This window comes from Gymnogyps californianus, chromosome 8, assembly GCF_018139145.2.
Source record: "Gymnogyps californianus isolate 813 chromosome 8, ASM1813914v2, whole genome shotgun sequence".
Classification (NCBI taxonomy): Eukaryota; Metazoa; Chordata; class Aves; order Accipitriformes; family Cathartidae; genus Gymnogyps; species Gymnogyps californianus.
This window is the reverse complement of record NC_059478.1, coordinates 21318665-21345637: the sequence shown is the minus strand read 5'-3', so window position 1 is coordinate 21345637 and position 26973 is coordinate 21318665. Positions and strand designations below refer to the sequence as shown.

General features: G+C 37.7%; 1 protein-coding gene across 7 annotated transcripts in view; it reads left to right on the top strand.

Annotated features, from left to right (window-relative positions):
- ADGRL2 (adhesion G protein-coupled receptor L2) overlaps positions 1-26973 on the top strand; it is a 161683-nt gene that overhangs the window by 107913 nt on the left and 26797 nt on the right. For 3 of the 7 annotated variants that reach the window (XM_050900529.1, XM_050900527.1, XM_050900531.1), the window contains exons 4-12: positions 2928-3037; positions 8694-9494; positions 17282-17578; positions 18123-18226; positions 19072-19257; positions 20307-20345; positions 23273-23456; positions 25366-25488; positions 25755-25960. In XM_050900529.1, the coding sequence (XP_050756486.1) occupies positions 2928-3037; positions 8694-9494; positions 17282-17578; positions 18123-18226; positions 19072-19257; positions 20307-20345; positions 23273-23456; positions 25366-25488; positions 25755-25960 (2050 nt within the window). Of the gene's footprint in view, positions 1-2927; positions 3038-7747; positions 7763-8693; positions 9495-17281; positions 17579-18122; positions 18227-19071; positions 19258-20306; positions 20346-23272; positions 23457-25365; positions 25489-25754; positions 25961-26277; positions 26281-26973 lie in introns of all 7 variants that reach the window. The other 4 variants (XM_050900530.1, XM_050900528.1, XM_050900533.1 and 1 more) reach the window with 2 other exon arrangements.

Below are 26973 nucleotides of genomic sequence, written 5' to 3'. Positions count from 1 at the left end.
AAATATGACCACTAACTATGTAACAAATATTTACCTGAATGCCGACTTTTTAAAATGTGGATATCTTAATCAAGTGTCTTTAATTTGAAATCTTAGAAGTGCATGAAAATCATAACCTTACATGAAAATTACTCAGGTTTTAAAAAATGCAACCAGCAATGCAGCAAAATCAGTGATTTGAATGTAAAAACCTACAACTTAAAGCACAAATCCTTCTATTCATTTGGTTATCCAAGTAATTGCACTTCTTGGGGAGGTGGTGGTGTGCTTTGTAGCACTGCTGTGTACTGCAGCAGTGGGCATAGCTCATTGTTTTGGAATTGGGGTCTCCTTCATTTTGGCCAAAGGTGGGCGAAAGGTGACCATATGCACAGCACGTGAAATCTTGCATGAAGAAATAGTCAGAAGATTTTAGAAGATCAACAACTTCCTGTAAACACCACGCAATGCCTGAACTTTGACACTGGCACTTACTGTACAAAGAAAAAAATCTGCATTTTCTTCTGAATTATTATTATGCATCCTTTCAGTACAAGCTAACGTGAAGTTCTTCTCAGTTTGCTGACTGACAGCAACATTATGAGTCTTTCACTGGGGGAAAACGAAAGAGAAGAAAGCAACTTTTCGTAGGGAAACGGAAGTCCATCTTTTTCATAAGATTTACAAATACTGCTGGTAGAACTTTTTTCCCCACAGCTAAATAGGACCTTCATCAGTTTCATTCTCAAGCAATTTCTCCCAATCTGTATCCATTTTATTTTATAACAAATCAATATTTCTCTCTTAATTGCCACTCATTCAAGTGTAAAATGAAGTTTTCATACGGCTCAAAGCTGTGGAAACCATTATACTGAATGATGCACTACACAAAGTCTTTTTGTAGGAATTATTTTGGCTTCGGCATAAGGTTTTCACTAAAGAAACAGAAAGAAATTTAAAGAAATTAATTGCAAAATCTTGCATCCGATGTTTTCTCATGCTAGTTAGTCTGGCCTGAGGTGTGGGGCATAAAAAACCCCGTACAGGGGTTAGAACAGAGAGGCCTATGAGTTTCTGGGCCGTATTGCCTTCTCCTGCTTCTACAGCCTCCTCCTACACAACACACACAAGAGCAGCACTTTGACCTTCACGTGAGTACAAAACAGTGGCTGTATTGTACATTTTCAGTATTACAGATTCAGTACAGTGATTTTCTCTGCAAGCTGGGTGCACATTTCATCACTTCAGCATGGGTCTGAAAGCCATTGGATGCGTCATACTCGTTCCAGACTCTCTAATGTACTGCGTGAGCTGTTGCGCTGAATGATAGTGCTCTTGGGAGTGGTGCGGCGTTATCTGTGCGATAGCTGTACGGGGGACCTGCCTGTGCTCTCTGGAAAGTCACTGTCACAAGCAGCACAGAGGTGACAGGTGAATTCCTCACCATCTATCTGTATCCATGGTTGTGCATAGATGCAGAAATCCCTGGCTATTTCCAATTAGTTCTGCAATTATGAGCCTCGTGAGGCTAGAAATAAGTAGCTTAAAAAAAAGAAAAAAGGAAAAAGAAAAGAAGAATTAACTGATGAAGTCAGAAGAGTTGTTGTTCCCCAGTTTGCTCAGCAAGAGGCATAGCATGTCCTGACCAGCTCTGTGCTAGTTTGATTAGTATATAAAAAGGAAAGTGATTTATATCAGAGTTCTTCAAATGTGCTTGCTCTACCTTTTATGAGGTAGCATGAATTATTCTTATACCTGTTGGCAATGAACAGCTGTGGAAAGCCGTTGATACAAGATAGATTATTTTAGCTTGGGATGTGGTATTCAGGGAGTGTGGGAAGCAGTAGGGCAATAGAGAAGTTGATGTACAGCTGGAGTCAAAGGCTAGACTATTACTTAAGTTCAGACTTCTGTTATTCAGTTTGCTGACAAACAAAACTAACCCCTGAGAAGATCAGCCAAGCTCTTTTTCTTTTAGTCACCAAACTCCCTGACCTTGTCTTTTTTTTCTTTCACTTCCTTCTGACTGTTTTTTCTGTATTACATTTTGACCATCTCTTCAGGGTTAGGGGATTGGTTTTCCACTTTTAACTTCCAAGCTAATGTTTTGGGTTTTTTTCTAGAAAAATGAATAGTAGTCTAAAATCTCTTGAGTATAATTATTATTAAAAAAAACTTCAAAAAACATTAAATTCAGTAGACCCTTGTGGTTAGAGGCATGGTAATAAAATTCTTTGCATCAAAATGCGTTGGCTTCAATTGTTAAGCAAATCATATATATGTTTCAGTATTTAGTCTCCTCTAAAATACATTTTAATTAATTTTCTTGCAGTTCTTCTTTTTAACTGTTTTTCTTATTTCCTCAGACGGTCATTCTTTACCTCTTCCTGTAACCTAACAGAGGAAGCTTAGAGTCCACCAATTGCTCCTAAAATAATTAAAATGGAAATGCTAATGCTCTTTGTCTACAATAACTCTTCCAAGCAAAATCATTTCCTTGAATCACAACAAAATTCTCTCTGAGATGTAAAACCATTCAGCAGTATGTATATCTCTAAAGATGGAAGGAATTGCTCATTTGTGTTATTGTACATTATTCAAAATTACACAGTTTTTCATTTTGTGTCATCTTTGCATTTTGCTTTGATTTTATTGAACAGTACTGTCAAATCAGTATATATTTGGGACAGCTATCTCTACCAGTGGGAATGAGTGACATTTGAGAAAACATTGATCTCCAAATTTAAAAGTATGAAGCCTGAACTGAAACATTGTCCTGAAGCCTTATTTATGGACTTTGACTGATCTAGTATTAATTAACTTTGTTGTCTTATGGATTGGACTGCCCAAGTGTGAAGAGAGTTAGCACTGCATCTAGTACTTTAGTATGGACTTGCAAATTAAATGTAATTTTAAATGAATTAGCTTGCTTTCTTTTCCCATTACAGGTGCAACAACCGAACACAGTGTATAGTAGTTACTGGGTCAGATGTGTTTCCTGATCCTTGTCCTGGAACATACAAATATCTGGAAGTTCAGTATGAATGTGTTCCTTACAGTAAGTATAATCTTTTTATTCTTGCTCACTTCCTCTGGCCCTCACAATTAAAGCTGGAGCGCTGTTACATGGAAAAGAAGCATATGTTTATGGCCCACAGACCCATTATGCATGCAGAGCACTTGCAGACTAGGGCCTCCAATTAGCTTCACGAAGTGTGGAAGGAAGCCATGGTGTGATGCTGGCCAAGTGTCTGTCTGTGTTCTTAAGTGTTTGGCTTTTAAGGCTACTGTTTTTCCAGAAAACAAACTCAAATTAGCTATTCAATAGGCCAGATAGAAATTTGTACTTTTGCCCGCTACCAGTTGCTGACAAATTGGCTTGGCTCACAGACTTCTAAAGCAGGAATTGACTTCAGTTTTAATCATGATCTACTTGAAAGGCTACCTGCTGTTGTGGTGACTTTGGGTGCACAGCAAAACCCAACACCGACACTCAGAGGCCAATGCCCCAGATGGGGGACATTCTAAGAGGACTTTGTGCTTCAGGGGCACATTATAAGTGAACGCAGATTCAGACCGAATAGTTCAATAAGTTACTCAAACTTGGTTCTTAAAAGCGATGGGGAAAAGAGTGAGAAAGAAATGTTCACTTTTAATGTAAAGAGAAAATATGAATTGTGCCTTGAATCAGCTGCCAAAACAGAATTTTTCACTGAAAACAAAGTAAATACCAAAATCATATTGAGATAGAAAAATTTGAAGTTACGGCTACTTCAGCAGTTTTGTACAATATTCTTTCTAATGCCAGAATTCAGTAGCTGTAGACATACTTCTTATTTCCTTGCAATAATTAATGCTTTTTTTCATTGACATGTATGCATGTTTATAAAAGTTCTGCAGATTTGACACTTTTAACTGGTTTTGCTTTCTTGTAAGGTCATTCTTTGCAGTGACTTCTCCCTCGTCCCGTAACTCAACAGAGAAATAGCTGTATTTGCAATGGAATTTGAGCAGTGCACTGATCATTCCCTCAAGTTATTATTAAGCGTGAATTTCTTGATCTGCAGTAATCCTTAACCAAAGTCACATTTTCTGTTGGTACAGGAAACAGGCCAAGTCTGAGATGCAAAAACACTGTGGTGACAGTATATATCCAGAAAGGAAGGAAATGAGTTCTGGCATAAGCAAAGCTATGTCAAAATTGTCCATACTGTTTCCTGCGCAATTTTAAAATTTAGACTTCTTAAACCGAAATACTACTTTCTACTGCTTCACCACATTGAACCTTCACTGTTGTTAAAGGCCAAACACAGATCATCTGTTTTTTCTTCATTTCTGCTGTGTCATTGTGAAATGGTTGCTTGCTGATTTTTTTTTTCTGTACCATTTGTAGGATTGGAAGCCTACTGCATTCAGTGATCCCTAGTACCATTCCTCCCGTGTGTAGTAGCGGTGGCTTATTGTAACTGTTCTTCTCGTGCCACTTTTGAGGAGTGATGTCTTACCCCAATCTAACCAAAGTTTTGTTCCACAAAGATCACTTTTACTTTAGCACTATTTTCATTCCCAAATTCTCAGAAAGAGGGCAGTGCATCTGATTCCAAACCATGAGGTCAGTCAAATGACAAGAAGTTACGTTTCCAGTTCCAGTAGGCTAGCTCATAGAGAAAAAGTGTAATGCAAATAATGTTCAAACATAATTTTTTATGCTGTTTTAGGAAGAGAAGTGTGGATATGTTCTACCGATTGGGTATTGCTATCTACAGGAATCTTTTTCTTTTCCAGTTTTCAGAAGTATAGTGCCACAGCGCGGCCTACCCTGTACTCTAACATGTAGTTATTCTACTTTTAAAATGTTTATTTTTGTTTACTGTCAAATGCATTGGCCTACCCTTTGAATTATGTAATTCTGTGTCTATCATAACTCAGGATTCTGGATACTTCTTGTCTTTCAAAGTCTGTAAGTTTTGGAGTTTGTCAACTGCAGCACGTACAGTGATGACACTATGCCCAATTCCAGAACTGTAAGAGGCATCACCTGTCATTACCAGCAGTCATCAAAAAGGTTGCCAGCTGCTAAAATCAGTTTTGAAGTTTGATTTCAAACCACATTGTGCTTCAGTAGCCATTTTGATTGTTGACCATCTTTCTTCCCTGTCCCACAAAGCCTATCCTGGTATTTTTCCAAGTCTCTTTTTTTGATGCCTGATAAACTCCAGTTATCAAGTCTTATTTTTTTCTCCCTTACTTGTTCCAGTGCTCCATATCTAAACATACGGAATGACTGAAATCATTAGATTTGCAAATAGCAGCTGTCCCAGCATAAGAGACTTGTTAGGAAGGTGGGATAGGCTTTTGTGGGTCTAGGAAGGGAGTTTTTTAGTGATCACAACACTTCTAGCCAAAGTTCAGTTGTGGTTCTTACTTTCTCTGAGCTTCATCTTCAGTTACTGCAAGACTGCAAAATTTGCTATGTCTCACTGTGGCACCTTTCAGTCCATGAGAGATTACAGATAGCCATCATACCAGGTTTTGTGGTAAAAGTTGGGAGTTCTTACACACTGGAGTTGGTGTCACCCTTGTACAAAATGCAGTTTATGAGCTCTTCTATGTCTTGCTGGCCTCCAGAAATACATAGCTGCTTTGCTAATCATACATATTGATTGAGCTTTCTCTGGGTTCTGTATTCATCACCCTCATAAGAAAGTACTTAATGAAAAGCTTCCTTTTTTGCATCTCAAAGTGTAGACCAAAAAAAAAAAAAAATCTATTGAGATACTCAGTTGGATTGCCAACAAAACTAAAATTCTAGACAAATTTAATAGGCATTACTTTGTCCTAAAAGAAGAGTGTTATTGATTAAATTACAAAGAAATTGAGAGTACCATACTTGACATTTCCCTCAATTATGCTGCACAATGTATGTTGACACTTTGACTGAATAACGGAAGTCGGCCCTTTTATAAAGAAGAAAATCAAAAGTACCATTTTGTACATCTGTGCATTTTTCTTTTAAGCCTTTTTTGGACTCAGGAATTCAATAGAAAACATTTTAAAGTGTTTTATTCTCTCTCTGTCTGTATTGATTGGACTTTGCAGCATTTGTTTATTTCAATAAGCCCATCTGTCCCTGAAAAATGTACAGCTGTACACCAATGCACGCAGAGCAGACATGCCAGTAATGATTTTAGTTATCCCTGTCTTTTTCCCCCTCTCCTATTACTAATTCTAAGCAGGTACAATATCAATATTGCTCTTTGGCGAGGAATAAACTCATGCATAAAAGTTCACAAACAGAATCATCTGAAAGTCATTAACACTGATTATGAAACCCAGGAATTCACCTCAGAGTACAGCTTCTGTTTACATGGGTAACTCAAGAATTACAAATTGCAGAAAAACAAGTATTTTACCTAAAGTTGTAAATGAACAAAGGCTAGGAAAACTACTGCTCATTTTGAGAATATTAACCCCCTCCCACTCCCCCATAAAGTTTTGGAATTGTTCCCTGAAGAAATACTAGATCAGCTCAGCCAATACCATTCTCTCAAAATAATCATATGTGATTTTGTTAAATGAAACTGAAAATCCAAAACTTTATATGAAACATACAAATACATTCTTCAGGATAGTACTGTAATACTGAAAATGTAATAGCTGTGCAAATAGTTTTGATACACTTCCTTGGTATCAGCAGCTACTGTTACACAGATTGGTACATCTGTCATTTTCCAGGTCATTTTATGAAACTAAGGGAGCATACTTCAAAGGCTACTGAGTATATGAAATAGATTTTATTGCAGATAATTATTGGAAAGCTATTTATTAGCTGGACTTCAGCTATATGTCTTCCTGTAATAGGTCCCTTAAAACTTCCTTGGGGAAAAATTGCTATAGTAATATAACTTCATTAATCGGGTTTGGTTTATATTTTCCGTGTATGGTGGCGGGATGGATATTTGTTTTAAACACTTAGTATGACTGTCCTTGCATACTAGCTTGCTGTTTCGGGCTTAATCGATGATGCTGGAGAATATCTGAATGAGCTAAATGTTAATTTTTTCTTCTCTTTTCCTCTTGTTTACTGTGCTTTTGCTTCTTTTTTCTAGATGTTTTTGCTTATTCCTTCTAGTCTGATTTTGCAGTTATAGACTAAGAAGTGGCAAAAGTTCTCAAGATTAACATTCAGGAAAACAGATAAAATAAAGCCTAAGGAGAGCTAAAGGATGCAAGCTGCTTTCTTTACAAGAAAGAAAAGCAGAGGGATGTCTGGGGCAAAGATGGGGGAAGGTTTAATAAGCACACATACAAACCTATATAATTAATATACTGCATTTTGGATTTATAATCATCTAATTAGTATAATACATATATGTGCACTCGCACATATATGATAAATTAATGTGTCACTTAAAAACCAACTTGATAGCATTATACTTTGAGAAGAGGAAGAGTGTGTATAGCATGCGTTAGTAAAGTCCTTCATTATTTATTCAGGTTCACTAAGTGAAACTACATGCCAACATAACTGTATTGCCTCCTTAATCTACTAAAATGATTGATCCATGTTCACTTGTGTAACCGTAGAATCTCTCTCCTGCTAGGTTTTCCTGTTGTCTGTTTCTCTTTATCCAATATAGTGCAGTTCTTATTCTCCCTATATTTAGCGTCTGTTACTAATTTAACCTTTAGATTAATAGTCAATTTATGTTAATCTTCTTTCTTTTTTCCTTGCACTTTCTTATTTTTCTTCCGATGCTTAAAATAGAAGTGGAGCAAAAAGGTAAATAACGTATACAGTCCAAACCCCAGCTCCTTGTTATGTGCCTTATGGATGTTAACCTCTTCCCTTCCCCTCCCCACAACACTCTTATATTATGATAATCAGCAGGATCTCATAAGTACACCTCATAAAGAAGTCGACTGTTTGCAATAAAGTGACTTGGCTGCTTAAAGTAGGTGGCGGGGTATAGTGTCTGAAATACTTGGGCTGGAGGGAAGACTCCCTTGCTATTTTCTCTCCCTTTCTCTTTGTCTTTCTTTCCCTCTCTTTCTCTCACCCTTGGGTAAATTCTTGTTAATCAAGTGTCATCTTGCCTGGCTTCCAGAACCCTCTCCATAGCATGCCATGGTTACAGGGTTTCCTGGTCTGTTTCATTCATTGCTTTGGTTGTGTTTTGTTTTCTCTGCTCCTAATTGCTTTCTCTATATACCTGATGATTTGTTTTGTTCCTTTATTTTTAATCGAGGCACCTCCTTTTTCAGCCTCACCACTTCTTAAAGTTCTAAACAAGTCGATGTGATTTTTTTTGGACTGAAATGACCTAGCGCACTGCTGCACACCAGTTAAAAGCTCTGGAACATTAATGCGTACTCACTAAAAGTCTAAGATGAAAATGCAAGAGTAGCTCTACATTTTCAGCTGTCTGTGTATGCCATTGAGCCTTGGTCTGTACTAGTGAAAACAGTTCCCATCCACTTTCCATACTGGTACAGCGAGAACATGGTAACTTTAAGAAAAGTGGATGATAAAGGGTGATAATTGCATTAATTATAACATAAGGTATAATCTAGTGCCAATTAAATTGATTTTTTTTCTTCCTGACACAGTCATTATGATTTACCTACCTTTTTTTTTCTTTTTTTTTTCTTTTTATTATGAGACAGTCTTAATTTGACGTAATTCTTGTCTTACTTCTCTCTGTGACTGTTAGTTTTTGTTTGCCCGGGGACGTTGAAAGCAATTGTGGACTCACCGTATTTATATGAAGCTGAACAAAAAGCAGGTGCTTGGTGCAAAGATCCTCTCCAGGCTGCAGATAAAATATACTTCATGCCATGGACTCCGTATCGCACCGATACTTTGATAGAATATGCTTCTTTAGAGGACTTCCAAAACGGACGCCAGCAGACAACGTATAAACTCCCAAATCGAGTGGATGGTACTGGATTTGTAGTGTATGATGGCGCTGTCTTTTTTAACAAGGAAAGAACTAGGAACATAGTAAAATTCGACTTGAGGACTAGAATTAAGAGTGGAGAGGCCATAATCAATTATGCTAATTACCATGACACCTCTCCATATCGATGGGGAGGAAAGACTGATATTGACTTGGCAGTTGATGAAAATGGCTTATGGGTAATTTATGCTACGGAGCAAAACAATGGGATGATAGTAATTAGCCAGCTGAACCCCTACACCCTGCGTTTCGAAGCCACCTGGGAAACGACATACGACAAACGGGCAGCATCCAATGCTTTCATGATATGTGGTGTCCTGTATGTAGTGCGGTCGGTGTATCAAGACAATGAGAGCGAGACCGGCAAGAACGCCATTGATTACATCTACAACACCAGGTTAAGCAGAGGCGAGCACGTGGACATTCCTTTCCCCAACCAGTACCAGTACATCGCCGCAGTGGATTACAACCCCAGAGACAACCAGCTGTATGTGTGGAATAACAACTTCATTCTGCGATACTCTTTGGAGTTTGGCCCACCTGATCCTGCCCAAGGTAAGAATTTGGTTTTTCTCATGTTTAAGCTCTTTGTACATCCATTCAGATGACTAGGTTACGATATCTTTGGTCTTAGACTTAGCTCTTGGCAGAAGGGCAAGGAGGGGTTGTTTGGCTGTGCTGTGCTGAGCAGTACAGCATTACAGTGGTGCAAGGCAAATTTGCAGAACCTGTGAAGAGAGAGAGAATTATTTTATTTGGTTTACAGGCTTGTGCTTTTCTTTTTTCTTTTTTTTTATACAAGTGTTTAGCTTTTCTGTGTTTGAGAATGAGTTTGGGGAATTGTTTATTTACTTTATACCATCAGTCAGTTTGACTTCTATAGCTAAACTAAGTTTGAGTTCATTCACACTGAGCCAGAAGCCTGTTCCCATCCGTTTGGTGTTACCTGACTTCTGAATTGATTACAACATACATACAGACCTTTTAACTTCTTGGCGCCAGCGGTTGAAAGCAATGTGTGCTGGGAAGTCCCAGAGGACATGTATGGGGTTAATGTGCAATACCAAGCATAAATGTTTTTCCGCAGCCCTATTTTCACAGTTTCTAATGCCGGGTTAGACAAGATTATCCGACATCTTTTTAGCAGGTTTCTCGGTAAGTCCATTACAATTGCAATTCAGCTCACTTGCAGTTAGAACAACTACCTAAAAGGAAAGACACTAACTGCCAAAAGAGGAAAGAAAAACAGAGGTCTCTAGGTCTCAGAAAACCCTAAAAATGACATGAACAGGCACAGCCACATATTAACATCTGCAGAGGAGAGCAAATGCCAAGAGAAATGCTCCATGGCAGAAGATGCACGCAGCAAGGAACAGAATGTTGATAAGCTGCTTTAGCAATGAAGGTAATACTTCACTTTTCTCATATAACTGGTATGCCTGTTTAGCAGCCGTTTTTTCTGCTTCAAAAAAGTAGCAATAATGGCTTCTCCACAGGAAAAGCAGCTATCCTGCTTCAGCGAAGCTGATTCATGCATAGCAGTGCAAACTACATAGTGTACACCTAATTATATCAACATACATACAGCTTTTCCAGGTACAAAAGTACGTAAGACACAGCAGAACAAGGCAGTTTAGAACCAACACATTAGTGATCTCCAGAGCCAAGTGACGATCTGTCAAGTCTGTCTCCTGCAGACCTCCCTGGCAATACATGGCCAGGCTCAGGCAGGTTCCAGGTGTTTGGGGACGGAGCTGCGGCTGCGAGGGCAGCCGTCCTGGCAAGCTTTGCTCTCTGTACGTCAAGCTAGTCCATTCCTCAGGGAGGCTTTGAGGCTGCTCTTAGCGGAGACCTATGTAATTAGAAAAAATTTAAAGCTTTCATTTTCATACATTCTCATGCATGTCACTTTTCATTCGGTTTAACTGATATGAAGATGCATTTTAAATTCTCCAAAGCTTTAATAGTAAGAGGAGAAAATGGAGGTGCAGGCTGTAAGTAGCTTTTGCAGTTCAGGCAGCTGCCATGAATATGGCAAAAACTAATCTTTAAATCATTGCGTTGAAGGAAGAGTGTTAAGGAAGAGCAGGGAGAGAAGAAAAGGTTTTGTGAAATCCTTCCTTTGCTTTAGTAAATGACCAAAGGTCTCCAGTAAGACGTTTCATGATGTTTTTATTATGAGAGAGTCTCCAAGATCCTAAGTTACAGTACAGGTGTTGGCCACATCCCATCTAATATCAGAAAGAGATTTGGTCATCTGCCAGCACCCCTTCATGTTCCTGGGTTCCTTGCTGGCATGCAAGGCAGGGGGAGAAATGGTTTATTCCAACCAGACCTAGACAAGAAGGGGTCCAGGGCACACTGCAGGGTGCTTGCCTCTTGTCTGAGCTCTTTGCCCATTCACCCGTGAAGACAGAGAAGGAATATTTTTCGAGTGATTTATGAGTTCGGGTTTTAAATGCATTACAACATCAGTAAATATGTTTTGATTATGGCCTTTTTAAAATATCGAAACCATATGAAGACACTAGGTTTATTTGAATATGTGATGCATATATTCACAAACAGTATTTTTCCTTATATAGCCAGTACCCAATATTTTAATTTTGCATGGATCTGTACATAGCAGATCTAAGAATATGTTTCAGTTCATTTCCTCTTTTGCCTAAGCCAATTGCCTGCAGTTAAAGACTACTAAATTAAAGGAAAAATTCTCTAATATGATTGTCCTTGAGATGTACTGCTATAAAACCAAGAAGGGATTCTGTACAGTTTCTAACTCTATATTTTATTTATATTATATTCTCAGTTCCTCTTTGTTTCAGTGTAAAGTCTGTATAAATTGAAAATCAGTCCTTCTATGGTTACACAGTTAAAGGATCTGTATGTGCAACACACATTTGGATTTTTTTCTCTCATATGGAATTAGATTTTCAGCACATTTGATGAAGGGCATTTTTGTGTTTCTTTTGTTCTGCTTTGGTTTGGGTTTTTTGTGGTTGACTCAGATTTCTTAATCATTTGCTCAAAGACATAGGTTTTAGGATAACATTCTTTAAGTCACCTAACACAAGAACCTTCTTTTAGTGTCTTTTGCAATGGTACTTTAATATCAAATATTTAACGGTATCACAAGGTCAGTGCCTCAAAATTGGAAGTCGTGACCTTTTCAATTCGAATGGGTAACTTGGGGCCATTGTGGGAAACTCAGCAATCTGTGTTCCCTCTGTTGCTGTGGGAGCAATAATGATATATAGACACACACTGATTCTTTTTTTTTCCCTGTCTATCTGTCTTGGCTATCAGTTCTTGTCTACACCATAACTTCCAACTACCAAGTGCTTCAAAAACAATAGTCTTTCTTCCTACATGAAAGATGAATTTGTCACATGTGAGCCACACTTTTGAGCTCAAGGGTTTACATTTGCTCCCAGGGCCAAAATCTTGGACTCATCCATGACCCCAAACCTGCCTTTTTTTCTCTCTGTTGTTTCTTTGATTTTTAAATCTGCCTATTGAAACCTCTGAAATACCGCTATAATTAACCTAATGTTGACCTTGCCCTTGCTGCAAACCTGCATCATTTTCTCCTCTTGCAACTGTCCATGTTATGTGCTCCCCGTATCCTTATTTTCTTAATCTTCAGGAGAACTCGTCAGATTTCTGAAACTACAGGCACTGCAGCCAGGCTACTGTTTTACCCTGACAATGGGGTCTGCTGCCCTTAGAACTCCACCCTTAACCTCGTTCTTCATGAGGTTTTTTTCTTCTCTCTTCTCATGGGAATTACAGTACATAGATGTAGAAATGGTTTTCAGAGCTACAGCTGACAAGTACCACTCAGATATTGCAGAAGAGCACATTTTCTAACGTGAAGTGTAAAAATTACATTTAAAAATCAAAACCTTAATTCAGAAATAAAACATATCAGGCCCTGCAAAAAGCCACTATGAAAAATTCGAAACAAACCAGAGTTTTTATATCCTTGGTAAATTTAGTGGATACATCCTGTTACATTCTTTCTAAAGGAGATATCCAAGGGACCAAATGAATCCTTGCTGAAATAGGATTTTTTAAAGGAATATTAAGTTAAAAGATCAGGAAGAATGAAGGGAATTTTCCCCCTAAAAAGTGAATATGAGCATTACATTGTAAGGTTTCCTTGGTAACAAAAAGAAGATAAATCCTTTTGTTCTGTGTTAGTGCGTTAGGGAGAGATTTCATCTACACTCATCCCAATTTGTGCTAACTGTGCAAACTGTTCAAACTGAAGTTGTCTCCCCTTTTGTACCATGATACCCATCATTAAGTTTTATTGGATCACTGCAGGAAAATATGGATGTTCTGAATGTGGACAGAACAGAAACTCAGAGACTACTATCACCAAGGGTTTGAAATAATAGGAAACTAGTGCAACTAAATCTTTATAACACCAAGAATCTACGATGAAGTCATGCAGCAAATTGTTAAGTAAATTAGATCTTTACTATTATATCGAATCTGATACATTACAGATCGATTAAAGAGTGGTTATACAAGTAAAGACATCATAATGGGGACCAGATAGTACATTTCTTGATCATAGGTATTTTGCTAATTCTGTGGCGTATTTGTTACCATTTTCAGGGTATAAATTTATAAATGGCTGTGTAAACATTTCACTTTCAACTAAAAGGGATTTGGCAGGATCAATAGAGTACTAGCTAGTGTAATAGCTGGAACCTATAGGTAATTAGATGAGTCTTAGTGACTTCCCTGCTATTCACTGAAGCATGAAAAGAGGCACACAGCGGTAATAAGCAGAAGGCAGGGAAATCTGGATTTGCACAGGTTTCTGATCTCCGTTGCTTTACATGGCAGCTCAGCATATGACACCTTTTGAAAATGGAGGCGGGCACATAGATTTTCACGTGTCCGAATACATTGAAATACCTGACCTATAAGATCATACGTTTAACTGAAAAATCCATGCAGCTGATTTCTAAAATTACCTAGATGCCAGAGACGAAAGTGGAACCATTAGTATCTTCAGAAGTGGTGCATCATCTGGGCATTTCAGCACAATTGTAAATCTGAGGTCAGAGTTGTATTTTGGGTGGAGAGTTTTTTGTTTTGGCTTGGTTTGTTTTTTTTTAAACTTACTTTATACCTGCTTAGAATAGAAACCTCTTGGCAAAGAATACTAGATAGCTTGTGTACCTCCTCTAAATCTGGTCTTCACTGTCAGTTGAGGAGACAAAGTTACTATTCCCCTGCTGTCCTAGGCAATTGTGTTATGTTTTTTATAGACATCACACTGTTAAACAGGTGTTAAGTTTTACTCCAGTGGTGTCTTCATTTTTAGAAACAGATAGTATGTGTAACTGTTTAAATCAGCTGTTAGGAACTGCATGAGACAAATGTAAATTAATTACCCTCAACTTGAGTCTTTGGATTTACTTCCTATTGCTCTTTTTTTTTTTAATTTTCCAAAGATTGTCTTCAGCTGATAATGAGACACACCTATTCTTAAAAAAAATGGAAGAAGGCAGAAGAGGTTTTGGTTTTCTCCTCGGCATGTCAAGCCTAGTCAAAAAGTCCAAAATAGAGTCTCACATTGTAAAAGCGGCTTTTTTGGCGTTGGACAAAAATTACATATCTTCAGCCTTGTAGAGACTCACCCCTGCTGCTTGGAACAATAGGTTAATAACCTCAACATGGAGTTTGTTCTTCTTGTTCTGCTTAGTTGCAGCATATTAATCATCACTGTTATTATCTTATATTGGTAAAGCACTCCACAAGACAGGGCATGGAAGCCTGCAGATGCCACCACCCTCAGCTTTCAGAACGAGACACATCAGGTGGTGGCAGCTATCATGTGTCTTCTTGCAGCTCGGGAGAATAGCCTTGCAGATTAAGTTCCCCAACAGGTCATTAAAACCAAAATTATCTGCCTTCCAAAAGCTAGATGTATTCCTTAAAGTGATATGTTTGGTCGTTTCTTATTTTTTCAACCTTCTTCTTTCCCAGACTTCCAGCACTATCTGAAGTTTCCTGGTACATTCTTAAATATACTGACATCTCCTTTTTAAAAATTTAATTCAAGAGAAAATCTCTTAGAAATTATCTGTATTTTTTTCAGTTTTGTGAGAGAGGTGATTTGAAGTCTCTCCTAAAATGTGAGATTATAAATATATTTCTAAAGTATGTACTACTACTAAGCTATGCAGGTCATTTTTGAATCATAGGTGATATGCTTTGAAATTTATTTTAATGGATAGCATGAAAATCGTTCTACCTAAAGTTGCGTAATGACAGCAGGATATTTTAGCTCAGGGTGCAGCACAAAGTATGTTCTGAAAATTGTTATCTCACTGCTGAACTTCAGACAGTTGTTATGAATTCTTACAGTGATATTTTGCTCCTGAGACAAAGCTATCCTAAACATTACAGGTTTTGAGTAGTAATTGCAATAATGCTAATACACATTTCAGTGATTAAATATGTACTAATTAGCACAGTGTGTTAGGGGATGGATAGTAATAATTGGTTGTCCCCTGCATCATTCTCCATCCCCACCAGTTCCCCGTTCCCCAGGACCTGATTCAGCAGGCGTTGCCTGACACTTCTGCAAGTGATTGCAAATGCCTTTGACAAATGTTAATTGGGAAAGCACTACAAGGCTGGATGCATTGTAATCAAAAGAAAATTACAGCAGTTTCACAAGATGTCAGGCAAGCACTTGCAGAACAGAACCAAGGATTTCAGTAGGTTTCGTAGTAGCTGGATACGTCACGAGTTCAGCACAATTACACAGACTGCATTCAAGCAGCCAAGAATGAGACTGAAGAGAAGACAGCCTCCAAAGAAGTTTCTCATTTGTGAACGAGAGAGGGATGAAAAGCACATCTTTGCATTTAGTCTTTAAAAACAGATCGTGATGTTCAAAAATTCCACTCTAAATTCATATGAAAATAAAAAGATAAATTCATATTTGAGGCTCCTAACTGAAATATAATTGAAAAAGGATTTTGAAATAATTGTTATCTGCCAAACTACTGAAAGTTAATCTTATTCAAAACACTAACTTAAAAAACATCTGCTGAAAGAAAGCGAGGCAGCTCTTCTGTTTTCTGTTTATGATTTAATTTAGAGAAGGTGCACGGTCCAGTAAGTCAGAGTTCAAGGGCCTAGCAGAAGGAAAAAAGAAAGCAAAAAGCCACTTTATCCACTGAAGTGAATCCTAAAATTAGCTTAATTTATGTCTGTATCAGTTAGGATTTAAAAAATACTTGATATGAGCTTATTTGTTCTCAGCACAAGGATCTGTGCTTTTATGTGCCTATAAAGCACTGTGAACACTAATGAAGATTTGGAAATAATTAATGATAACTGTTTCAGTTACTTTGCTCACTTGCATTGTTTCAGCCGTTGCTCAATATACGTTTGAAGGTGATGAACAGGAATTCCGGACTGTTATCTCCATTAGCATTAACTAGTATTATCTCTCCAAAGCCTCAAAACCCTGGCGTAGCTCGGGCTGTACCTCAGCAGCTCCAGCAATGCGTTCCCGACGTGGGTCAGTGGAGTGAGCAGCTGCAAGTCCCAGGCAGAAGTGATTTGGCCTAAGCTGATCCTAGTGTTTCATAAAAGATTAAACTAGGTACTTGCCACTGGCTTGAAAGAGTTGTGTCTTCATACCTGCTTTATCAAAAAAGGATGTTAAGGCCTGAAATGTTTAAACATGAGAATGCCACATACATGCTAGGCGCTGCTTCTGTTTGGAGCTAATTGGGCATGCTGCAACTCTCTCAAGCAGAATGACTGCTGAGTAGGAAGATGTTATCATAATTATTTTCCTGGAAGGTGTGTACTAGGTGACTTGAAGTTTTGGGGTCTGTTTTTTCAAAATGGTCTCATTAGTTACAGCCCACTGTCTTTGTTGTTAAAGCTGGACTGCATTGTTTACGGCACGCTGATTCAAATGATTCTGTCTATTGAGTTATTCCTTTTGCAAAAGTGATTAAGTAATCTTTAATTGCTTTGAGCATGTTTGTTGTGTACTGGTAACTCACTAGTGCAGCCTTTCAGCCTTTAGAAATGTAACTATCAATTTTTATTACGGAAGAGATTATTTGGAGAATGTGCTGAAACATCATACTGGTATAAGATGGGAGTTAAAAAAAAAAAATCAGTCAAAGTTGTATCTTAAGCACCCAGAATAGCAGTAAGAAAAGAGTAATACTAAGATAAAGGAAAGGAGACACTAGAGAATCTTTTAAAACTACATAAATAACATTTAAAGAACTTTTTTTTTAATAATTCTGAAGTAATTTATTATTACTCTAATTTTCTCTGTGCAGTGCCTACCACAGCAGTGACAATAACTTCTTCAGCAGAGCTATACAAAACCACAGTGTCAACCACTAGCACTACATCACAGAAAGGTCCCATAAGCACGACATTAGCTGGAGGAACAAAGGAAGGAAGCAGAGGACCCAAGCCACCGCCACCCATTTCCACAACCAAAATTCCTCCTGTGACAAGTTTTTTCCCTTTGCCAGAGAGATTCTGTGAACCGACTGAGGCCAGGGGGATTAGCTGGCCTCAGACACAAAGAGGAATGATGGTTGAACGCCCTTGCCCCAAAGGAACACGAGGTATTGCCTTTAAAAATATATCTTGATTTCAAGCAGACATTTCAAAAGCAATGTGCCACTCTCTCATGGTGAAATTTTTTTTAATCTCAAGCTGTCTGCCACACAATTTTTTGTTACTCGGAGAATGCAGTATCTACAGGCAATGGTCAAGTTTTAATCTGCAAACAGCATTTGAGCATAGCTGCAGAATTACCTTGCGCATGCGTTTTTGAGAATCCAGGTCACATTTTAGGGCTTTGCTTGAGTACTGTTGTGAAATATGCTTACAGCTGCCTTTCTCATTATGAGCTCCCCTCTGGATGAGCTCCAGGAAAAATCAAGGGGTTTTTGTTTGTTTGCAGAAAACGTCTGGTACTTTTCACTGACTTTTTTATTGCTGTTTGTAATCTGCATTATTTCCTTAAGTTTTTGTCAATTATTGTCAACTACTGCCATTAGCAGCATTCAGAATTTAACATTGCTTAGGAGCACAGTGTAGCCAATTTCCTGAATGCGTGCAGAAAAATGGTTTCCATTTCACTGTAGTTTTCTACATCTGTTGTAGGAACTGCCTCATATCTCTGCGTGGTCTTAACGGGAACGTGGAACCCCAAAGGCCCTGATCTTAGCAACTGTACCTCACACTGGGTAAATCAGCTGGCTCAGAAGGTTGGTTGAAACCTTTTAATCTGGTGTACACTGGTGATTAAGGATTTTAACTCTGAGCATTAATAATTCAGTTTATTGAAGCCATCTTTATTACTCTGTGTTCATTTAAAGTAGAAGGAGTTATGTGTACTTTGTGTGCAAAGCATTGGCCAACAGTTAGGTTCGTATGTGTGTTTTGGTACATAGTTCCATAGTCCCTCTAAGTTCTTGTATTGAATCTGTGATTACGTGTTTTCATTGCTATTTAAAGCAAAGTAGCTTTGCTGGTGTTCAAAAAACAAAAGCTATATTTGCGTAATAAATCAAATATTATAAATCATGCAGCAGAAACTGTGGTATACAGCAAGGTTTTTTGGTTCAGGAAAAATTATACTGTAATAGATTTTTGTCTGAGTGCATTAATAACAGTATGATTAGAGCGCAGAGCCACTTTCTGTGTTTTCCCTCCCTACTGAGATTTACTAAGTTTATGAAAACTGGATAATTTGTTGTCAGTACCAGGCTGCTTGACTTTCAAATGCCTCAAGCACTAGTATGAACAAATAGATTTATGACTGTCTGATAACGGCAGTAAAATAACAGTGAGGATGAATAGAAGATCTAGCCCAAAAGTCCCAGTCTGATTTCTGGTTTTGATGGCTGTTAAGAACTGCTTTTGTGTATCACGGATCTAAGAACCTTTAATCTTCTGAGATAAAGAGAACGTTATTGGTCTCAATTAGTTGCAGATTTCAATGTATGTGCAAATGGTTATTTCACCACAAAAAAGGTACACGGGGAATTGGAATTAGGAGCCGCAAGCAGAACAAGGGACCCTGCTGAGATAATATAAATTGTCATTTCAGATCAGAAGTGGAGAAAATGCTGCTAGTCTAGCCAATGAACTGGCTAAACACACCAAAGGACCGGTCTTCGCTGGCGATGTTAGTTCATCAGTGAGGCTGATGGAGCAGCTCGTGGACATTTTGGATGCTCAGCTGCAGGAACTGCGGCCCAGTGAAAAAGACTCTGCTGGAAGGAGTTATAACAAGGTGCACACCTCCCGTCACCTCCTCCTGCTGGGATAACCATTGCCTTTGTTTTTTTTATTTTTTTCCTTTCAGAAATATTAATCTATACTTTGTTCCCGCGTGCTTATAGTTCTGGAATAAACATGTAAGAAAAAACAGCAGTAAATACACAGCGGAAAGTTGCAATTACCTTCTTTAGGGAGTGAGATATAATTCACAATAGCTGACTGGTCCTAAAATACATAGCTGTGTCCCTTATTAAGATCTGGTATTCATGATAACTAGTGTGAGGGAAATGGACATTAGCTCTCAGAAATTCTGTAACAAATCAGCATGTTTATCCAGTGATCCTTTTAACCCTGAACATGAAATAAAATCAGTGGGATTCTGCATAGGTGCAGGGTTTTATTTTAATCTGACTTCCTGCAGAATAATAGCACTTGCTTAGCCTTTTGAAGGCACCAACATCACTTATAATTGATCTTTATAAAAATACCTTAATACGCATATCTAAAACATGAAAAAGTGTTTTCTCCGGAATTATGTTCAGAGAAATATTTCAGAGAAAACATACGTCTTTGTGGTTTAAATACAAATCACAAGTGTCATTACCATTCCTCTTTTTCTCAGAGGAGATGCTGTATTTCTCAGCCTCTTCCTTGCGTCACCTTAGTCAACAATCTACAAACGAAACATTTTTTCAGCCTCTTTTAGAGAGAGAGCTCCATGCACTCCTCTGCTATTTTGGCAATAGTTTTATTTACAATCCCTAGCTGCCCTTAAAAGAGTCTTCCCAGAGACAGATCAAGTGCCCACACAGGGATTTTCTCCTTTGACCTTTTCACACAAACCCCACCATTTGGGCAAAGATATCTGGGCACCTGTATAAAGGTTGGGGAAAAATGTTTCCTGTGTGATGCTTTTTTATAGTCATTGCTGGACAGAAGCTAGATTAATGTCCAGGCTATAGTTCAAATTTGGGATTTGAAACACCAGACTAATTTTTTTTATATTTCTGAAGCTTTCCAGAATGTGTCTAACTTCTGATTTTCTTTTTTCTTACTAAAAAGCTCCAAAAACGAGAGAAGACATGCAGGGCTTACCTTAAGGTATCTCTCCTGTGCTGTCACCCTGCTTTCTCCCTGCTTCAGCAACCTGCCGCGCTTTATCATCTTGCTGCATGATCCTATGTATTTCAGTCTTTGATAAATGTGTATTGTGCCCCATATCAACTGTACAAATGTTGGCTTTGCACAGGTATAACACTCAGAAAAAAAAATGAAAGATCAAAGTTTATACCTCTTTTACCTCAACTTGTTGAAAACTAAAAGAGCAGAAATGGTTATTATCTGAATTGGAAGTAACATCTCTCATAATACAACTTTGGGTAGAGGAAAAAGCTGGCAACTTAACAGAAATTACTTCAGCTTGGTAGTATTTTATATCAAAGACTGTTTAGACTTAATTTGCTTGCATGAAAAATGTACATTATATAGCCTGCTTTGTTCTTTGTGTATTCTTATACCTAGTAAAATCACTCTTTCTTACAGTTTTAAGAGTTGTTACAAAGGCCAGATTCAGTGACTTCAGGATAAAATGTAAAGACAAACATTTCTCTAACTTTACTAGTAAAATGTGTGCCACATGTCCCATTAACCAGGCTATATGGAAGGCACGTAACACATTGCTACCCAATTTTCAATTTCTTTGATCTGCTGTAGAATGGTTGTCCGTAGTGGGCAGCTCCTGCTCTGCAGTACAATGCCAGTAATGCCACCTCGCGCCTGTGAAGAAGAGGAAAAAGTGCTAGAACAGATCATGTGTGGCTCTCAAAAATTTTATTGCACATTTTTTCAAAGTTTCTTTTAAAATACTGATTTTTACTTGCACCTTCTGAGATAAAATGTAAGAATGTTTTTTGAAAAGAGCTTTGAAATACTTTGCAACATAATAAAATGATTCAGACTCTTACTGAAGAGACATTTCCTTGTCTGCTGCTTCCTGGGCTGCTTCTGTCTTTTATCTTGCAGCCCAGGAAGCGGATGGGAAATGTCCAGTTATGCAAAAATTTGACAAAAAGACACAAGGATCTGGAGAGAAATTCACTTCTCAAATAATAATAATTGTAAAAGGTTTTTATTAGAAAGTGTTTTTTAATAGTAAAGGGAAATCCAGCAGATATGGTTTGAGTAGACTGAGTTTTCATACTTCATTTTCAATAGTAAATATGAATGTGAGAAGAGCAGTAAAGGGGTTGCTCTGACAGCTGCGTCACAGGGGCTGCCTGGTCTTCCCACCGTCCACTCGCCTCTGTCTGAGAGGAGAGAACGCCTCAGAAATATTACTGGGCAGGTGATCATTTTCCACAGGAAAAACGTGGAGTTAGATTATCCCGTAATAAATAAAAAGCATTTCATATTAATGAATGCATACCATCAGCACTATATGGAGGTACACAAGAAACTGTAGCACAACCTTAATTTCCAGCCGGTGTCATTTTCTGTAGGTCTCAAATGGGCTTCTCTGCTTAGATAAGACTAATAAACCTCTTGAAATTACAAATCAAAAGCTGACTTACACTATGCAAATGAAGCAAGTTCCCACTTTGTGACAGAGGATTCATTTGTTCCTCAGCTTAGAGGCTCCAATCTGTATTTCTTGGTGACTAATGAATCTGACCTCTGCAGACCAATTTCTGTTCCACTCTAGTTAATGGCTGCAGCAGTATCAGTGTGAGCATTTTGACTATTCTGTCTCCCATTAGAGAAAGAAAAAAGGCTTTAATGCCACTTCGAAGTATCTTCCACCTGCCAGGAAGGTCGTGGTGGCTCACAATGCAGACAGAAAGAGGATATTAAAATGGATTAAGCTAATTAATCTTGCTCTGACAATAGCCTTGACCAACTTTTCCTATTCATTTATTTGTACAAGGTAGTATTCCAGACCAGCATCTTTCTGTTTGTACAATGTGTTCTGTTTCCATTCCCAATGCTTTTAAATTGATCAAACAAATTATATATATGCTTAATGACACATTATGACTAGGTAAATGGGACAGAGTAAACAGGGTGTTTCAGCAATGCATGGCGTACTCAATGCACAGCATACTCAATGCACAGCTACATTATGCATTAATGTAAGAGCCTGCCTTCAATTGATTAACTGATTACTCTGATTGATTGGATTATTTTGTAAAAATAATGTAATCATGTCGCTGAATTCTTCTTCTTCCTTATTTACTGTTACTTTATATGCAGCTTAATGAACCTTAAAATACAATGATAGAGTTGTTACAAGAAAGACTTTTTAAAATGGCAGCTTTATTCAGTTTTACAGTTTTGCCTTCACTGATAACAGGGACAGTCAGTGGACATCTTGTTTGCTCTATTGATTTCCTTTTTTAACTGACCTTTGTGCAGGAATGGGAGTTAGTAATCTTTTTAAGTATCTATGAACAGGTACAGGAACAGGAGGGGGAGTGAGAGTGGCCCAGGCTAATTTATATCCACTGAGTCAGCTTCATTTCATGCCTCCTGTAATAAAGAAGGCAGTTTGTCATAGACAAGTAGTTTATAGTGCTGTGGCTGCATGAGTTGGGCTAAGTTTCCAGAAGAGTATTATTGTCATTTTAGCCTAAACTGCAGAATGCCAGTTTTGGCATTAGTGTTTTTAAATAGAAGTTATACATTTTGACATTAACTTTAAGATGGAAGCTTCAGGCAAAACTTCTGGCATTTATTTTGGGGGTTTTCAGCACATTAATAAGACTGTCTTTATATCTGACACGAGACAAGTCAAATCTGCATGTTTACCACTTAGAGACCACACAATGCTAGTGGCTAACTGCACTTCTATTAATGCTAATCCAGCGAGAGGATGGAAAATATTTTTATGTTGAAAATAGTTTTCTAGTGCCATTAAATCACAGTAAATCATTCTGACAGTTAAGTATTATAATTGTCGCCAGATAACGTTGGAAGTTTTCCCCAGCTGCCTAGGGCAATCAGACCTAATGGTAGTTTTCTAATGAATGCAGGCAATTGTGGATACAGTGGACAACCTGCTCAGGCCTGAAGCTCTGGAGTCCTGGAAGGACATGAATTCTTCAGAACAAGCCCATGCAGCCACAATGCTACTTGATACGTTAGAAGAAGGGGCTTTTGTCTTGGCTGATAATCTCTTAGAACCAACTAGAGTCTCAATGCCCACAGAAAATATCGGTAAGTAAATTTCTTTTCAAGTATAATACAAAGTACTGTGCATTGCTTTATGCAAAATCAGGAAAAAATATTCCAGATTGCGACATACTCTTTGAAAGCTGAGCTGTGCAGCATTTGGTGGAAAAGTAAATCCTCCTAGGCAGGGGAGACCCGCTTTTCTTCTTTAGTTCTTCAAAATTAGCATTATTCTTTAGTGTCATTAATATAGTGTAAAATGGAAAGTAGTTGATGTTGCAAAGTTGATTTACCACTGAAAAATCATTAGCAGAACGTATGGATATGAAGAGTGCTTAAATGGCAGAGTATGGATTTTTTGAGGTAACTGCTTTCTGTAGAGCTGCAGAAATGCTTTCCTGTTACACATAAACTGTTCCTAATGAATTTAAATTACTTTTTTGCAACGTACTCTGCCAGTTAAATATTTTAGGCACTCAGAACATAGGCCAAAAGTTTATATTAAACATGACTACCTTCAGGTAAAAATGTGTTCAGTGAACTACATCTCCCATAATGCAGAATAGCTATGCTCCAGAGACTGCAAAATAGCTGAAGATAGTTGGAGCATGATTTGGAATTTAAGTGGTGACAGAGAAATGAAGGGGTTTGGTATTAGAGATGTGCAAATATTGGTACACGGGATGTGTTAAAGCAAAAATCATTGCTATGCATAAAATTAAAATTCTTTCATCTTATTACAGAGATTAATGTAGTCTCAGTGAGGTACAAGGAAGCTGAAAGTTTGCTAATTTGAGGGGTACCGAGATGGAGACTTGGAACAGACTGCAGAAATAAGACTTTTCACGTTTCAATGTCTGCATATTTGTAACTGTAGAAGATGATTCTGCCTAGTTTCTTAGTAGGAAGATACTGGGAAAGGATGGAGAAAGTGCTACAGTCCATTATCAAAGTAACTGCACCAGTTGTTTCTGAAGGAACATGGGTAGAATCACAGAAATCTCTCTCAGGATGTACAAGAGCAGTTCCATGGAGCTCAGTAGACTGTCTGAATGTCACTTCTTATGATAAGCTGTCTTCAAGTCATAGTAACACATTACTGATGCCATGCAAGACTGAATTCCCAGCGCACAAACATATGTGTGGCTTAGAGAAAGAGAATTCATCCCCTAATTTCATACCTTTTGTCGGTCTATAGTTTAGACCTGTAGTTAGACCAGTTTAATATAATGCAGATATTTGTCAACAAATTGACCACTCCGACCTATATGATTTTACATATCCAAGGGAATCCAGCCTTCAGTGGTAATCCCACGAAAGCTTCCCAATATACAATGTGTTAGAAGATTAATACTTAAGTAAGGCTGAGTGGCATCTAAGTTTTCAATTTAAATATTTTTCAGCAGAACCAATAAAATAGTTTCCTGTAAACCTTTATACAGAATTAGATTTAGGAAAAAAACAGAAATTTTTTTTAGCTATGAATACTGATTTAGCTAAATACATGGCATAAGTATACTTAGGTATTCATTTTCTGGCTGTTTTGAAAACTCTTTATATCTAAATCAATAGTTAAAGTTCTAAATTTGATAGCAGAGGATACTGCATAGACATTAGGAGCTTCAAAATTAACATTTCTCTGCAACGTGTGTGGTATTTTTAAGTGAATGTTTTGGGGGCACAAATTAAGACAAGGTTTGATGTCATATTATCACTATTAAAGTGCTGTCATTTTAATAGTGTGCACTAGGTTTAGTTAAAGAAACTAACTCTGTGTGCTTGAACCATGCAGTACAGATCTGTCTTACGGTGGCAAATGAGGACAGCAGTATGAGAAAACTAAAAAAAGAGTGGGGGGAAATACTGTCATCTGGTATATTGCAGTCTGGACAAGAGACTTTCTCTGCATTCTCCTTTTTTACCACTTTTTCTTTTTTTCCTCTGGTCTGCTTAGTTTTGGATGTTGCAGTGCTCATTACTGAGGGCCAGGTGCAGGACTTGAAATTTCCTCAGGGCAGTAAAGGAGGCAACTCAATTCAGCTCTCTGCAAGCACCGTGAAACAGAACAGCAGGAACGGTGAGTCTTGGGCACAAAGCACTGAAACTCCATTAACTTTTGTAAAACCTACATTAGCTCCACTAGTTAAAATATCAAAACAAAACAACAAAACTGCTCTGTGGCTTTTTCTCAAAGATCGTGGGTACCTGGGCATTTTTCTTCAAATCCATAGCCTGAAAATGCGTGTCTGTTTACTGATGCTTTATTGTCAGTTCATTAGAGTACAGGGTGCTGTCTTTCTGTAGACCTCTGTGGCATGATGATGGGATTTTTTTCTTTTGTAGGATTAGCAAAACTGGTTTTCATCATTTACAAAAGTTTGGGGCGTTTTCTCAGTACTGAAAATGCAACCATAAAGCTAGGAAGCGACTTTGCTGGGCGGAATAGCACGATTGCAGTCAACTCCCACGTCATTGCAGCCTCAATCAACAAGGAGTCTAGCCGGGTGTACCTGACCGATCCTGTGCATTTTACGCTGGAACACATTGATGTGAGTTATGCTAATGAATTAATGGGAAGGTCATAAAATCAGCAAGAGAGAAAAGCAATGCAGAAAAATAACCTTTTTTCCATTTGAATTTTAAATGTTGGGCTAGGTCAGAGACACAAGCTTAGTTAAGTCTATGAACATAAAATTAAATGAGCCTGGTTCAGTGATTATTAGAACTTAAGTGTATTCTTAATGAAAGCTAATTCAGTAATCAACATGAAAATGTAAATGACTAATTTGTTTCTAACTGAAAATTAACTCTTACCTTAGTAGCAGGGTAGAAAATAACTGTTAAGGTTCTTCATGGTCTGATGAAGCAAGTTTTAATGACAGTTTAACTTTTTACATTAATTTTGGACCAAGTTCTGGAAGCCTATACAAATTGTTTAAATGCATTTATTCAGTGAAGAATAAAGTATTATATCTTGGTTTGTTATACTTTAAATTTGTGTGTGTTTTCTTCATGGTAACTTATTTGATGTGTTTCTTTGCTAATTAGTTTGGTCCTTCCTGTTTTCATGTCTCACATGGGGAAAGTAAATAATCAATACTGTGATGGAGAAAATATAGTTGGATTTTCCTCTCATTTTGCATCTTTTTATAAATCTGTTTTGATTGTTTTTCATCAAAATAGATGGGCATTGAGGAATGAACTTTTTCCTGATGTCTGTTCACATGACTTCGGCCTGACCAAAGGAAAAAGATCATATTTTCAAATTCTCAATTACAGGAAAAATATCTTCAGAATAAATTCACAGTCCTAGTTTTGCAGAAAGCAGAAATGGCTGTAATGTACCATCAGTGCATAAAATTGTAAGATGGAAATTGTAATTGTTTAAAATTGGGTCTACAGTAATTGAGACTACACTTTAGAGTGTTTCGGACTATAAAGTCCCTTTTAAACTAGATGTCTTCCTTGTATAACATAGTCCACAATTTTGCTGATGAAAAACTTTATTGTCCGAAACATGCAAAGTTTAATCTAAATTACCCTTTACACATATTAAGCAATT